This window comes from Sorex araneus, chromosome 6, assembly GCF_027595985.1.
Source record: "Sorex araneus isolate mSorAra2 chromosome 6, mSorAra2.pri, whole genome shotgun sequence".
Classification (NCBI taxonomy): Eukaryota; Metazoa; Chordata; class Mammalia; order Eulipotyphla; family Soricidae; genus Sorex; species Sorex araneus.
Genome location: NC_073307.1, coordinates 95,535,099 through 95,551,228, shown reverse-complemented (window position 1 = coordinate 95,551,228; position 16,130 = coordinate 95,535,099). Strand labels below are relative to the sequence as shown.

The window sequence follows — 16,130 nt, the reverse complement described above, 5'->3', positions numbered from 1 at the left end:
TAGATACTGCCCCCACTGCAGAAAAATGCAGGGAGGGAGAATATGCCTGGAGCACAGGGCTGCTGCAAGACCCACCTGCCGAGACACGGTGGGTGACCCTGTCTCTGCTGTCCAAGCCACCCCCGTGTTTGTGCCCATCATTACCACAGACCCCTCTGCCGCGGAGGGCAGCCCCTGTCTAGACCACGTGCAGGCTCAGACAGCCACTAGTCACAGGCCGGGGCCTGTGCAAACACTTTCCTGCATGACAGCCTTTGCTGAACCACTTTAACATTGGTTTTTTAAAAAATGGTCTTGGCTTCCCCCTCCTGCATCCCTCTCTCCTCCGCTTCCTTCCCCCTCGTTCCCATTTCTTCCCCCTTCAATGGAAAGTCCCTGAATAAATCGCAGCAAGAAGGAAAAAAAAATAAATAAATAAATAAATAAAAATAAAAATAAAAAAATGGTCTTTTGGGGCTGGAGCGATAGCACAGTGGGTAGGGCGTTTGCCTTGCACGCGGTCAACCCGGGTTCGATTCCCAGCATCCCATATGGTCCCCTGAGCAACGCCAGGAGTGATTCCTGAGTGCATGAGCCAGGAGTAACCCCTGTGCATTGCTGGGTGTGACCCAAATAGCAAAAAAAAAAAAAAAAAAAGGTCTCTTGGTGTTTTTTGGTTTTTTTTGCTCTGGACCCTAAGAACTTGTTTTCAAATTTATCTGGGGATGCCAACTACTTGGGCCCCACCGAGCAGTGCTCAGGGGACTATATGCAGTGCCAGGAATTGGACCAGGGCCAACCGTAAGAAACACAAGAGCCTGAACCCTGCTACTCTGCCCACCCCCACTGCCCTCAAACTTTCTTAAGGAGGCAGAGCAAGGAGCACTAAGCCTGAGGGCAGGCTGAGGCGGGAGAATCCGGACTCTCCCACCCGTAAGGCGCAGGACTGACCCTAGTCCCGAGACGGGAAGAGAAAGGCTAATCAGGGCCCGGGAGGGAGGTCAAGTCAGGGTCCCATCCTGCAGGTGGCACGTATCAGAGGGTCCCCTGAGGGGCTGGAGTGATAGCACAGCGGGGAGGGCGTTTGCCTTGCACGTGGCAGACCCAGGTTCGAATCCCAGCATCCCATATGGTCCCCCGAGCACCGCGAGGAGTAATCCCTGAATGCATGAGCCAGGAGTAACCCCTGTGCATCGCCAGGAGTGACCCAAACACAAAAAAAAAAAAAAAAAAGAGGGTCCCCTGAGCACTGACAGGGCTGTGTGTGTCCCTCCACTGTGGGGCCCTCTCCGTAGGACCCTCAGGCCTTCCCATGAAACTGCCAACTGTTGCCTGACAATTGCCAGGGGCAGCCCCCAGGCTGGGACGCCCCCCCAGAAAGAATGCCTAGCACCCCAATAGAGAGGGGGTGACAGGAAATGGAGGGCCTGCAGGCTTCCTGGGATGACAGCGCAGATCTATGAAAATTCCAACCTCTTTCACGGGAAAAGGCGATCTGGCTTGAGTCCACGTGAGAGCAGCTGGCACACACCCCGCGTGGCCGAGCATGCGGGCATTCTCGAGTCACTCCCGCCACACCAGCCTGGCTCACTGGCGGCAACAACGCTCACACACAGGAACAGGCAAAGGTTAGCTCTGGCCTGCTGCCCGGGCACGGCCGGGTTCAGCTGCAGGCTGGGGGGTAGGGCAGTGGCCACAGGGGTCCCACCAACCTGATCACGTCTCCTCGAACCCTGCCCACAGCTTCTTGGAGTATTTTTTTCTTTTTGGGTCACACCCAGCGATGCTCAGGGGTGACTCCTGGCTTTGCACTCAGGAATTACCCCTGGCAGTGCTCAGGGGACCCTATGGGATGCTGGGAATCGAACCCGGGTCGGCCGCGTGCAAGGCAAACCCGCTGTGCTATCCCTCCAGCCCCTTCTTGGAATATTCTGATTCACTGGGGCAACGTCCCGGAGCGAAATTCCAAAGAGCTACGAGCCCGGAGGCCTAGAGAGAAAGTATGGGAAGCAGGCAAGGCGCAGCAGACCCGGGTTCGATCCCCGGCATCTCATATGGTCCCCAGAGCCCCGCCAGGAGTGACTCCTGTGCACCAAGTTTGTCCCCCCAAAAATACAAAATCAAACAAACAAGCAAAGAGCTACTGGCCTGAGGGACTGGGAGTGGGCGCGGAGGTGTTTGAGGAACGACTAGTGCTCCCTGCCAGTGCTCCCTGCCAGGTGGAGGGGGGCCCCGTGGGAAGAGCCTCTGGCAGCCTGTTAGGAAGGTGGTCAGGCAACCTGCCACCCACTCAGTCGGAGGAGCCCAGGGCCGCAGACAGGCTCAGGGGCACCCGCTCGGCCTGGCCCTGGCGTGCCTCGAGAGGCGCTCAGGAGACCGTCACCCCCAGGCTCCTCCAGCTCTCTGCGCCCCGCCGCACCTTCCCAGTGGGCAGCCCGGCCCTCCCGCCAGGCCTGTGGCCGACCCCCTGGGTGCCCCTCATCTCGTCAGCCACAGCCACAGCCGCGCATCTCTCGGCTTGTCCCCCACGTGGTCTCCGCCCCAAGCCCCCCTCCATGTCAGCCCACCCCCGACTTAAAAAAGCCATTAAAAAAAAAAAACTTAGGGTCAGGGGCTGGAGCAATAGCACAGCGGGGAGGGCGTTTGCCTTGCACGCAGCTGACCCGGGTTCAATTCCCAGCATCCCATAGGGTCCCCTGAGCACCACCAGGAGTAAATCCTGAGTGCAGAGCCAGGAGTAACCCCTGAGCATTGCCAGGTGTGACCCAAAAAGCAAAAAAAAAAAAAAAGAAATGACAGGGGCTGGAGCGATAGGGCATTTGCCTTGCACGTGGCCAACCCGGGTTCGATTCCCAGCATCCCGTATGGTCCCCTGAGCACCGCCAGGAGTAATTCCTGAGTGCAGAGCCAGGAGTAACCTCTGTGCATCGCCGGGTGTGACACAAAAAGCAAAAAGGAAAAAAATAAAAAAGCCGTGACCGCTGCCCCTAGCAGCCCTCACAATCTCAAAGGGACTCGGTCCTTGGGACCTGGCCCGGCCCCGGCTTGGGTGACTGTCCTCCTGGGTGCCACCAGACGGCCAAGCGTGGGTCCCACCTCCTCCCCAGGGCCTCTGGATGCCTGCCAGGAGCTTCTGCTCTTGGGAGAGACGCCCTCTTCCCTCCCGCCCTCTGTGGGTGCCCCCCCCCCAAGGCCCTGAGCTGCCCCGAGCTCCCAGGGCACGGACGGGCCCTTTCTTTCCTCTGTGCCATCGGGAGAAGCAGCGGGTTAAGCACAGCTTCTGGCTCGGGGCGCGGCCACACTCCTCCCGAGATACTCCGGGGAGAGGGCACCTGCCTCACACAGGCCCCCTGCACCCCATATGGTCGCCCAAGCCCACCAGGAGTGAGCCCTGAGCACTGCGGGGTGTGGTCCAGACACCAAACCAGCACCCCAAAGAAAGAGCGCTCACAGCCCCTGCTGACTGGCACCCCACGGGCTGGGGACCCGCCCCCTCTTTTAATTTTTTTGGCCTTATTTTGTTTCTTGGGTCACACCCAGCGATGCACAGGGGTTGCTCCTAGCTTTGCATTCAGGGATTACTCCTGGTGGAGCTGGAAGGACCATAGAGGATGCTGGGGATCAAACCAGGGTCGGCCACCTACAAGGCAAACGCCCTCCCCGCTGTGCTCCAGGCCCCGCCACCTCTTTCAAGCTTCAAAAGGGCCTCGAGAGCCAGACACCCGGGTCCCCGTCAGGCAGGAGGGAAGCGGAAGCCTAGGAAGGCCTCAGGACCTTGGCATCTACCGACCTGCCAAGCAGCGGGGCCGAGGTGGGGGCTTCAGAGCACAGGGGGACAGAAACCAGTCACGGGTGCAGGGTCGTGATCTGCCCCCCGTGGGGAGCAGGAGCCGGCCAGTGGGGACAGGGCGGGGGCCGCTCCCTGCTAGCGAGGTCGCAGCTGGCCTGGCCTCCGCCCGGGCACGGGGCCTCCCTGAGGCCTCTTACCACATCGGTGAGGCGGCGCCGGGAGTGGGCAGACGTCTGGACACACGGCGCCTCCGCCCCCGTTCCCTGGGGGCGCAGCGGGGGGGGGGGGGGGGTGACGGGCGAGGGGGGCCTAGATGATGCCCCCCAGTTTGCTGCGAAGGAAGACCAGGCCCTTTTCCAGCTGCCTCTCCCGGGCCGCGGGGTCCTCGAGCTTCTGGTTCTTCCGAAACTCACGGCGGACGGAGGCGAGGTAGAAGCCCCGGTCGGTGTAGCGCAGCGCCCGGCCCCCGCGCAGCAGAGCCCGGTAGAGACTCAGCACCGCCTCGCGGCTCCACGGGGCCATGGGGGACTGGCAGCAGCTGGGCGTCGAGCTGCAGAGGGCAAAAACCAGCATCACGCGAGGAGGTCGGGCAGGGACCCGCCATCCCCTCCGCCCCGGGTCCCAGCGTCCCGGACCTGCACTCACAGGCGCTACTGAAAGGGCTCAGAGGCCGCCCAACCCGCCCCTGACCGGCCCCGGGACTCTGGACAGGGCTCGTACCCTGAGCCTCAAGGCAGATCAATCATCCCGGAGGGGTGGGCTCTCAGCCACACTGGCCTCCTGACACGCCCCCCCACGTCCCCCCTTCCCCACCTCCCGGGGCTCATAACCCTTCACCTCTTTATCCTGCCTTGCCTAGAACTCAGGATCAGGCAGTACTTTGCCCACAGGGCTGGGATGAGGACTAGAGGGACGGTGGGGTGGGGTTGCCCTCTTTTCGCCTGGTTAGTAAGTGCTCAATAAACAGCACATCTAGCAGCGCGCACGCTCTACTACGAACCCCGGCCCAGGACTGGTGCTGCACCCAGCACCCCCATCGGGAGGAAGTGAGGAGGGGTCCGGGAGATGGCAGGGGGGCCAGGGGGGCTAGGCGGTGGTGGTGGTGGATTCCAGGCACCACATGGTGCAGCCTTGGAGCCCCCAGCACCCCGGAGGCGGCCTGAGTCAGCACTGCACCCTTGAACCCTTGCACCCTTGAGCCTCCTGAGCACTGCTTGGGAGCCTCCCACCCAAAAAAGGAAAAAAAAAATTAAAAAAGGAAGCTGGAAGGCCTCGGCTCAGACCAGGTAACCCCTCATTCTTCCTGCACCCGAGCCCAGCGCCTCCCTCTGACAGCGCCCCGGGACCCTCACCCCGGAGGCAGCAGCTCCCAGAGGGGCGTCACGCACGCACAGCTGGCAAGGGGAGGGGTGGCCCCGGACCCGCACTCCGGGGATCCGACCCTGCACACGGCACCGACTCGGGGCCAGCGAGCGCCCAGCGGGGCAGCGACCCGGGCTCAGACCCCAAGAGAAGGGCAAGGAGGGGGGCCCTACCCCGAGCGGGCCCCCCGTTTCGGACGCGGGAACCAGGGGGTGGCCGGGCACGGAGGCGTGGACGCGGGGCCCCGCCGGCCACCCCAGCCCCCAGCCCCGGGCCCTGACAACTTCCAACGCCGAGTGCGGCACGCCCGGGGGTCGCCGGCCCTGCCCGGACCGGGCGGCGGGTGCGGGCCCGGCAGGGCCGGGGAAGGGCGCTTTGTGAGGTCGGCGGCGCCCCCACGCCGGGCCCGGCCGCTCCCCCCGGCGCGGCCCCCGGGAGCCCCGGAAACTGGGCCGGGCGGAGCCGGGGCGGCCCCGGGTCCGGGGCGGGGCCCGGCGCGGCCTCCCGGGACGGACGGAGGCCGGAGCCCCGGCGGCCGGGCCGCTCGCTCACCCGCGGGCCGCGCGCGCCTTCTCGCCTCGGGACTCGCCTGCCGCCGGCCACCGATCCCGGGGTCACTCGCCAACATGGCCCCTTCACTTCCGGGACGTGACCTTGCGCGCCGAGCCCAGGGGCGGGGCTGAACCCGGCCCGGAGGCGGGCAGAGGCGGGAGGACTTCCGGTCTGCGCGGCCAAGGCCTTCCTCCCGGGGGCGGGGCCGCCCGGAGGCCCCGCCTCCTACCGCTCTGGCTCCGCCCTGAGCCCTGAGCCCCGCCTCCACCTGCCATCAGGCCCCGCCCCCGGGGGAGCGTGCGGTCGTTGCCGGGTGGGCGTGGCCTTTGCCCGGCCCACCCGCCTGAGTCCCAGAGTCCAGTGGCATCTGCTGATGATCCCCGGCTGGGCCTTGAGGGGTTCCCTGGAGGAATTCCCGCACTCCTAATAAATAATATTCCCTAGCATAACTTTCTTCTGTTTTGCTTTTTGGGTCACCCCCGCGATACTCTGATTACTCCTGGCTCTGCACCCAGGAGTCACTCTTAGCAGTGCTCAGGAAACCCTATGAGATGCCGGAGATTGAACCTGGGTCAGCCGCGTGCAAGGCAAACGCCCTCCCCACTCTACTATCCCTCTGGCCCAGCATGACTTCAAAAGCTCTTTCAAGCCTTAGAATGCTTTTTTTTTTTTTTTTTTTGCTTTTTGTGTTACATCTGACAAGACATTAAACGACTCCTGCCTCTGCAATCAGGATTTACTCCTGGTAGTGCTGGGGGGAACCACACAGGATGCTGAAGATTGAACCCGGGTCGGCCGTATGCCAGGCAAACACCCTCCCACTGTACTATGGCGCTGGCCCATGCTTGCCTTTCATCCTTCCCAGCCTTTGAGCCATCTTGCCAGCCTCTGGCTACTGTTTTGTCGCTGTTTGTTTTTAGGGCTATATCGACAGTGCTGAGGGTCTGGCAACACCTGGCTGGGTCTCTGTTGGTGCTGGGGTACCAGTGAGTCCAGCGCTGATTTTCTAGTTAATCCATTTTTAGCTCCATGCTCATGTGTGACCCCTGGAAGTGCGGGTGGACCGTATGGGGCCAGAGATCAAATCTCGTCAGCCAGGCAAGCACCTTACCTTGTACTGTCTCTCCGGTTCGGGAGTCTTCACAGAACCTATCCACGTGCCCACCCCTGTGCCCGCCTCTCCATCCCACCCAGGAAGGTTCATCTCTTTAAAAAGAGGAACCGGAGGGGCTGGAGCAAGCCTCTCACGCAGCAGACCCAGGTTGGACGCCTGGCATTCCATGTTTCCCTGAGCACCGCCAGGAGCAATTCCTGACTGTGGAGCCAGGAGTAACCCCTGAGCCTCGCGGGGTGTGGCCCAGGAAAAAAGAGGAACTTGAGACTTAGGAATCAGGCCCAACTGGCTCTGGGTGGCAGCTCTGCCCCTGGCAGCGGCCAGCTGGCAGCGTCCCTAGCCTCAGTGCAAGCGAGCATGGTTAAAGGTGCCCAGCAGGAGGGCCGTGACCTTCCCCAACAACCTCGTCTTGGTCTCTAAGGCGCAAAGCATTGCTTTGGGCATTGCAGAGAGTCATCTCTGCTGGGGTGGAGTGGGGAAGGGCGAACCAGGAAGCCGAGCCAGCTCCGGAAGTCCTGGGTGAGAGGAAGGAAGAGATGGGAGCGCTTGGGTTAAGGCAGTTACGGTGCCCAGAGCACCGTCGGGAGCAACCCTGAGCGTTGAATATTAACCCCAAGTGCTTTAGGCTTCGTCAGTGAATTGCCCCTTTTCCTCCTCCCAGAGAAGCTTGCCATGCTCTTGCTAGCCTCCCTGATTTAGTTAAAGTCTATCTTTAACCTTTCCATTGTGTTTTACCTCTTGTCACAGTTCCCAGTTTTTTTTTCTTTTTGGGTCACACCCAGTGATGCTCAGGGGTTACTCCTGGCTCATGCACTCAGGAATTACTCCTGGCAGTGCTCAGGGGACCTTATGGGATGCTGGGAATCGAACCCGGGTCGACTGCGTGCAAGGCAAACTCCCTTCCCGCTGTGCTATCACTCCAGCCCCCAAGTCAGTCTTAATTACTTATAAGTCAAAACTTTATGATGATTCTGAACTTTGTATTTGTACTGCTTTGTATTTGAAGTGCTGTGTATTTGTACCTGCTTTTCTATTTCCCCTATAGCCTTTTTTTTTTTTTTTTTGCTTTTTGGGTCACACCGGGCGATGCTTAGGGGTTACTCCTGGCTCATGCACTCATGAGTTACTCACTCCTGGCGGTGCTCGGGGGACCCTATGGGATGTGGGAATCGAACTCACGTCGGCTACGTGCAAAGCAAATGCTTTCCCCGCTGTGCTATCACTCCAGTCCCTCTCCCCATAGCCTTTTTATTTCTGACTCTAGAGCAGTCTTCTTTGGTTAAACACAGAAAGACCATTAATGCTGTACTCCTAGTATTTGGGAGTTGATTGACTTTGAAATATATCTACTCCTGGGCATCTGTCATAATTACTGGACTCGGGCTTCAGTTGCTGTAGCTCCTAACACCCCAAAAGGAAGGTCCCGCCATGGGACTGGGTTAGACCTGGGGCGAGTGGCATCGAAATGGGACAGTCTAGAAAGCATAAATGCATGGTCTTGATGCAAGCTGTGATGACTTAAGAGACAGGACCCCCATGGGGAAGGACAAGCTGAACCTGCCTGAGGACTTCGTCTGGGATTTACTGTAAAAGCCTTGCCTGCTCTCAGAGCCCAGAGAACTAAGTTTTGAGATCTTTGACTCTTACTGTGTTTACCCAAACAACTGCAAGTATTGGTAACATATACAGCTAGAGGGAAAGATGGAAGCCATGGAGATGTCCCTGGGAGACAGAGTGTCCCCTTGAGTTGATCTCGCCAAGAGAATTTCCTCCTGCATGTTTATCTCTGTAAATGATCCATCACATCCGTGTCCTTACCTCAAGCCCATTCAGATGTTCTATTAGTATGCTACCAGCTCGTCACTAATCGGGCCATTTTCACCCCGTCTCCTGTCTCTCTGTCTGTCTGTCTCTCTGCTGGGGAGGCCGGGGGAGGTGGGGAGGCGGCTCTGAGCCACCCAACACGCAAGCATCATCATCTCAGCACATTTTCTTTTGGGAACTCACACCTGAGCACCGCCAGGCGTGCCCACGCCACCACCAAGAGAAAAACCAAGCAAGAAGGCAGGTACCCGAGGGCCAGACAGGGCAGAGGGACGGGCGCCCCCGACGGGGGACAGGAGATTGCCCCTGTCCGAGGAGAGGGGAGCTGAACGAAGCAGGAAGTGGCATCCTTGTGGGGGGGGGGCAAGTGTGGGGAAGGAGCCTGCAGGGGTGGGGGTGAAGGAAGGGCGCTGACTCCCCCCGCCCCGTCACCCTCCTGGCCCCGGCCTCGGGCCCCTCATGTGACACAGCAGCTCCCTATGTGGCTGGTGGCCAGGACCCCACAGTGAATGCAAGGGTGGGTGTGGTGTCCCCTGGCTCCTTCTGGGCACTTAGTGGTCAGGCGGGGTTGCTGTTCCGAACACTTTGGGGTCACCTTCAGAGTCAGTCTTGCATAGCTGAGAAACATGCAGGAGGCCGTTGGGGTGCCTCTCAGCCCTGCCCGCTGCGCCCTCTGCTTTGGACGGGGCGGGACTTCCTTCCCTTTCCCAGCTGGCAGAAACGGGCCCTGACTCCCAGCCACAGCTCAGACTTGAGACCAAGGGCGGGAGCCCGGTTTAGACCAGTCCAAAGGCCGCAAAGCCCCAGAGGGTGGAGGGGCGGGGAGCTGGTGCCCCCAGGGTGGGAAGAGGCCGGTGCCACCACCTATGCTTTCACGGGGTATACCCCGAGTGCTGCCAGGAGGGACCCCTGAACACAGGCGCACCTTCAGCTTTGGTCCCCCCAAAAAACAAAACAAAATTTCAGGGACTTGGGGCTGGAGCGATAGCACAGTGGGTAGGGCATTTGCCTTGCACGCGGTTGACCCGGGTTCGATTCCCAGCATCCCATATGGTCCCCTGAGCACTGCCAGGGGTAATTCCTGAGTGCAGAGCCAGGAGTAACCCCTGTGCATCGCCGGGTGTGACCCAAAAAGCAAAAAAAAAAAAAAATTTCAGGGACTGAATTTCAGGGGGGCATGGATTAGACTGGGGGGGAGGACGGGGGGAGGGCGGGGGGGTGGCGGCAGCAGCGGGGTGGACATTTGGGCATTTGGACCCCACAGGTTTTCAGATGGGGTTCAGAGAGGAGAAGCCCCTCCTTGGCTCTGTAACACAGCCTGTCCTCCACACACAACTGCCACCCGAGGTGGAAGGGGCTCCGGGGGGCCCTCGGGTCTTCACTTAGGTCATCTCAGGAGTCCCAGCGGCACTGGGGAGGGAAGCAGGGCACCCCCTGGGGCCTTGGGAAGGGGAGAAGGTTTCCGACAGCTAGAGGCGCCTCCTCCGACACTGGGCACCCCGGGGAGCAGTCCCAGGGCTGGCTTGGTGGGGTGGGGGGCTCGGGGACGAAGCTCCGCACCGCTGTCCCCCACACTCACCTGGCCCCGGCACCAGCAGTCACAGCCGCCTCTATTTGGGGGCACTGGGAGTGTCCTGGGGGTCACAGGTGACCGTGTGGTGTTGGATGTGAGTCCAGGGCTCCCTCATGCGAAGCAGGTGCTCCAGCCCCCGGTGTCGTCTCCCTGCCCCCTCCCCACGGTCTTTATTGAGCACCACTGTGTGCGGGCCCTGGGCGGGGCACATGTCACTGTCCCTGATCTATTTTGGAGCCCTGGAAGACGGGGACAGGTCAGCTCAGTCCTCGGAGGCCTGAGCTGGGCCCTGGAAGCTCGCCGTGGATGCCCGTCTGTCAGGTTCGCCATGCGGCCTCTTCCGGGCTGCCCTAGTTTGCTCTGGAAAGAAATCTCCCTGTGACCCAAATAAATCTAATTAGTGGCACTTCCAGCTGGAAGGCCAGGAGACCTTTCACTGCCTCTGGACAGCCCTGCTCTGGAGGAGGGACGGAGGGAGGGGAGGGCCAGAGGGCGGGGCTGCCCCCAGAAGAGCTCCCCCAATTCCTTGCTCAGGGTCTCCTCACCGCTGCCAGTGCTCCTGGCAAGGGGGGACGCAAGCCTCTGGCCCCCACATGGACCCACATGGATCCTTTTAGTTTTGTTTTGGAGCCACACCCAGCTGTGCTCTGGGCTGACTCCTGGCTCTGCACTCAGGATCACTCCTGGCAGGCTCAGGGAAACATACAGAGTGCAGGGGTGAGGGGTGGGGGGTGGGGGGAGGGTCAAACCTGGGCACACTGCCTGCAAGGCAAATGCCTTCCCTGCTATACTATCTCAGTTCCCCTCCCCCTTACCTTTGTCAAAGAACTCAGCCAGGGGCGGGAGCCATCCATCATACAGCAGGTAGGGCCCTTTGCCTTGCAAGTGGCCAACCCTGGTTCGATCCCCGGTATCCCATAGGGTCCCTTCCCCAAGCACCACCACGAGTAATTCCTGAGTGCAGAGCCAAGAATAACCCCTGAGCAATAACCCCTGAGCATTACCGGGTGTGACCCAAAAATAAAAATAAAATAAAATAAAATAAAATAAAATAAAATAAAATCAGGGGCTGGAGCACAGTGGGGAGGGCGTTTGCCTTGCATGCGGCTGACCTGGGTTCGAATCCCAGCATCCTATAGGGTCCCCGGAGCATCACCAGGAGTAATTCCTGAGTGCAGAGCCAGGAGGAACCCCTGAGCATCGCTGGGTGTAACAGAAAAAGCAAAATAAATAAATAAATAAATAAAAACACAACAAGGGGCTGGAGTGATAGCACAGCGGGGAGGGCATTTGCCTTGCACGCGGCCAACCCATGTTCGAATCCCAGCATCCCATATGGTCCCCTGAGCACCGCCAGGAGTAATTCCTGAGTGTAGAACCAGGAGTAACCCCTGTGCATCGCCGGATGTGACCCAAAAAGAAAAAAAAAAAAAAACAAGAAAAAAAAACAATAAAAGTCGGGGGCTGGAGCAATAGCACAGCAGGTAGGGCATTTGCCTTGCACGCGGCCGACCCGGGTTCGAATCCCAGCATCCCATATGGTCCCCTAGCACTGCCAGGGGTAATTCCTGAGTGCAAAGCCAGGAGTAACCCCTGTGCATCGCCAGGCGTGACCCAAAAAGCAAAAACAAAAAAATCAATAAAACTCAGCCAAATCTCTGCCCTGCTGGGTACACCCCACCTAGCGTGCCGAGCTCTGCAAAGCTCAGGCCCCAACACAGGTGTCATGGCTCACATCCAGGGAAACGGGATGGGAGGGCTGAAAGGGACCCGACAAGGATTGGCGCAGAACCACCCCCAGCAGGGAGATGAAGCCCTGGGGACTCGGGTGGAGGAAGCTGACCAGCAGGGGGCGCTGGGCACTGAGGAAGGAAGGGCTGTGGAGAGAAGGCTGGGGTGGGGGCCCCGGAGGTCCTCAGGGGGCTCCATAGGGCAGGCAAGAGGACCCACAGGGTCCTCCAAGCAGTATTGGGGATGCTCAGCCCGAGCCAGGAGCAGCCCCCACAGAAGACCACCTGGGGGAGTCGGGGAGGGGGAGACGGTGGGGGAGGGGTGCTGACACAGCGCCCAGGGCGCTGGACCTGGTCCAGGGGGGATGGGGGCAGAAAGGAGGCAGAAAGGAGGGCCGTCGGGGTCCCTGCGGTGCAGCGGGCAGCTCCGGGCATGGCTGGGCCTTGCTCCAGCCTTAGGGAAGGGAAGGAAGAAGGTGGGAGGGATGTGGGGGGCGGAGCAGAGGCCGAGTCAGGGAGGGTTGCTGCGGAGTGATGTCACAAGGACACGGTTCGGGGCAAGAGGGGGGGGGGGGACCCTGACCTCTAGGGAGCAAAGGACGACACCTGTGCGGCCACGGGCAGACAGACGCTGGCTTTGCGTGGCGGACAGTCCAATTCCCCACAGCGCCCAGAGAAAAAGAAAACCTGGGGCCCGGAATGATAGTCCAGTGGGGAGGCGTCTGCCTGACCGGGTTCAATCCCCCGTATCCCGCAGGGTCCCTGAGCACCACCAGGAGTCATTCCTGAGGGCAGAGCCAGGACCCAGGAGGAACCCCCGAGCACTGTCGGGTGCAACTCTCCCCCCCAAAAAAAAAAGAACATGAAAACCACACAGCCCCTGTGAATGCTTGTCCCCCGCCCTGCCACACCCCTGTGGGGCTGCCCCCCCCTGGGGGGCCGCTGCTCTTCTTCCTGGGCTGACGGTGATGTCACCAGATGGGGCCGTTGCCATCAGTGTCGGCGACCCTCAGTCCCCTGGCTGACCCCAGACACCTCCCGAGGGAGGCAGTTCCCCCACTCGGCGGAGGGGCCTTTGGAAGGGGCAAGGGGCGCCCTTCACCGAGCACCGTGCAAGGCAAGTGCCCTACCCGCTGTGCTATCGCTCCAGCCCCCTTCTTGGTCCTTTGAGGCTTTGAACTTGACTCCCCTGGTGTTGACCAAACAGCTCTTCCTCCTGAGGGGTGTCTGGACCACCCCGACTCCAGTGCAGGCTGCGGGGGGGGGGAACCCCTCCGAATGCTGTTGGATTCTGAAGCAGAGAGCTTTTCTCTGGAGCTCCTCACAGGCCACGCACGGAGCAGGAAGCCGCTGGCACCCGTGGGTCACAGCACGGGACTGGCAGCTCTGCCTCCTGGCAGTGCCACCCGGCCCGCCACACCCAGTGAGCCACTCGCAAGGGTTTTGATGAAGCTCCTGGCAGTGCTTCCCCTGGGGCACAGGACCGCACCCCCAGAGCACAGCGGGCAGGGCCGGGAGTGAGTAAGTGTCAGCTAAGAGACGCCCTGGGTGGGCTAGGTGCAGGGGACACCAGGGGCTGAGTGAGGATGTACCAGTGGGGCAGGTCCGGTATCTGCTATGGACAGAGACGAGAAGGGGGAGTCGGGCTGGAGCGATAGCACAGCGAGGAGGGCGTTTGCCTTGCACCCAGCTAACCCAGGTTCGATTCCCAGCATCCCATAGGGTCCCCCGAGCACTGCCAGGAGTAATTCCTGAGTGCCGATGCCCTCCAGTGCAGAGCCAGGAGTAACCCCTGTGCATCGCCAGGTGTGACCCAAAAGGAAAAAAAAAGAAAAGAAATGCACCTGTGTCCTCGGCACGCCTGCAGCGCTGGGGAACCCCCTAGCGTCTGCCTTCCTCGCCACGTGTTATTTCCAAAGTTTGGCTCTCCTCCCGTCCTTCACTTTCGGGGCCTCTGAGGTTTCTCTGTTCTGGCTTCAGTGGCCGGGAGCTGGCCCCGATCGATCCTACAGGGCAGTGGAGGAAGAGAAAGATGCAGTTCCCCAGTCTCCCACTAGGAGGCAGTGCAGCACCGTGAGCGGAGGCGGAGACCCTGGTCCCCCGCAGGGCGGGGAGCAGACAGCGGTGTGGGCGCTGCGGCTCCCTGAGTCCTAGGCACCCACCTTCAGTCTCGCAGGCTGGACAGCGACAGGAAGCCCCGCCCGGACCGGACCGTTCAGGTCCTCAAAAGAAAAGCAGATTTTTTTTTGTGCGTGTGGCTTTTTAGCCCACACCTGGCGATGCACAGGGGTTGCTCCTGTCTCTGCACTCAGGAATCACTCCTGGCGGTGCTCAGGGGACCCTATGGGATGCCGGGTTTCGAACCCGGATCAGCCGTGTGCAAGGCAAAAGCTTTACCCGCTGTACTATCGCTCTGACCCCAAGAAAAGGTGATTTTCAGCCTCCCACCAACATCTTCCCCAGGCAGGGGCTGGGTCCTACCACCAGTGTCCCCGTCCAGCACCCCAGGGACACGTCTGTGGGACTGTCTAGAGACACGGTTGCTTGGACACTCAGGCTGCCGATGCCCTGAACGCCGGACAATGCTGAGGACAGTGTCCAGCAAAGCCCAGCTGCTCCCTGTCCCCCCGGGAACTGCCCTGTCCTCCAGTAGCCAGCGTGCCTGAGCAGGGGCTGAGTCTATGGGGATGGGGAGGGGAAGGGGTGGACATGAGGGTGGGTCCCAGCTCCAGCCCTGTCAGCATGGGACTTTCCAAGAACTAAAGGTGAACTGCGGACCGGAGCGAGAGTACAGCGGGGAGGGCGTCTGCCTGGCACGCAGCCAACCCAGGTTTTTGGGTTGTTTTTTTTTTTTTTTTTGCCTTTTGGGTCACACCTGGGGATGCACAGGGGTTACTCTTGGCTCTGCACTCAGGAATTACTCCTGGTGGTGCTCAGGGGACCAAATGGGATTCTGGGAATCGAACCCGGTTTGGCCGCGTGCAAGGCAAACGCCCTATCCGTTGGGCTATCGCTCCAGCCCCCACAACCCAGGTTTGATTCCCGGCATCCCATAGGTTCCCCTGAGTATTGCCAGGAGGAATTCCTGAGTGTGGAGCCAGGAGGAACCCCTGAGCATTGCTGGGTGTGACCCAAAAAGCAAATAAATAAATAAATACGTAACGGTGAACTGCAAAACCGAACTAACCTCTTACGTGTGTCCTGAACAGATGGTCTCAAACACCCAACGTGGAGACAGGCCTGGAAGAGCCTCAGACGTGAAGCCCCCAGCCCCGCCTTCCAGGCCTCAGGTTGTCCCGGAAATGGGCACTGCGGTTAGGAGCCCCTGAGTCAGGCCTGTCTCTTGCACCCTTTCAGGGATGGCGTGTCTTCTTCCTCCCCCACCGCCAAGGCCCCGGGGTCCGGGTCTCAGCCAGTTTCATTTCTGTTCTTTTTTTTTAATTTCTGGTTTGGGTCCACAGCGAGGTGTGCCCAGGGATCACTCCTGCCGGGGCTGGGGGGACCAGCCCAGGTTGGCTGTGTGCGAGGCAAGTGTCCCCCCTGCTGTGCCATCTCCTCAGCACCCCCAGTGTTTCATTTCGTTTCTGTGCTTGGGGATCACCCCAGGGATGCTCAGGGCACCACGTGGTACCAAAGATCAAACCCAGGCCGCCCACAGACTGTGGCGTTCTCAGACCTTGGAGCTATGTCTGCCCTGCCAGTGGTCACTGTGTCCCTGTGGGGCGCCTTACTGCAAAGCTCTTCTCTTTATTGTGGTTAGTTACCTTGCTTCAGGGCTCCACCCAACAGTGCTCAGGACTACTCCCAGAACAGTGCTCGGGGGTTGCTCCCAGAGGTGGTTGGGGAGCCATGTGCTCCAGCCCTCCTGAACCATCTCCCTCTTTCTGTTTTGGGGGTTGGCTCACACCCTCACCCCTTGACTGTCGATCGCCCTGGCTCCCTTAATCGCCTCTTATCCTTGGGGTGCAGTAGAGCTTTGATAGGGGTCCCTGTGAAGACAGAGGCCAAGTCTGGGAGAGAGTGGACATCCTCTCCGGGATCCCAGCGTGGGTTTCGGCCCCCTGGGAGACCTGCCCCGCCCCCCCCCCTGAGCTTGTCCACGTGACCTACTGCTGTCAGAACAGCACAAGCGCTGCCCCATGCTGACCACTAGGAGGTAGCAGAGCAGCGTGGCGGTCAGGGGCCCTGCTGGCCTCTCACTCCTTA

The 16,130-nt window shown here is 60.4% G+C and overlaps 1 protein-coding gene across 2 annotated transcripts; it reads right to left on the bottom strand.

The window, feature by feature from the left end:
- Positions 1–4,078: 4,078 nt before the first annotated feature.
- LOC129405528 (MIEF1 upstream open reading frame protein) lies at positions 4,079–5,812 on the bottom strand. Of its 2 annotated transcripts, none has more exons than XM_055141182.1 (2): positions 5,684–5,812; positions 4,079–4,319 (listed from the first exon to the last, which is right to left on the bottom strand). In XM_055141182.1, the coding sequence occupies exon 2, from the start codon at positions 4,289–4,291 to the stop codon at positions 4,079–4,081; it is 213 nt and encodes a 70-aa protein (XP_054997157.1). In that variant the 5' UTR covers positions 4,292–4,319; positions 5,684–5,812. The 2 variants fall into 2 exon arrangements, with proteins under 2 accessions (XP_054997157.1, XP_054997158.1); XM_055141183.1 differs by lacking the exon at positions 5,684–5,812 and adding an exon at positions 5,122–5,579.
- Positions 5,813–16,130: the final 10,318 nt, after the last annotated feature.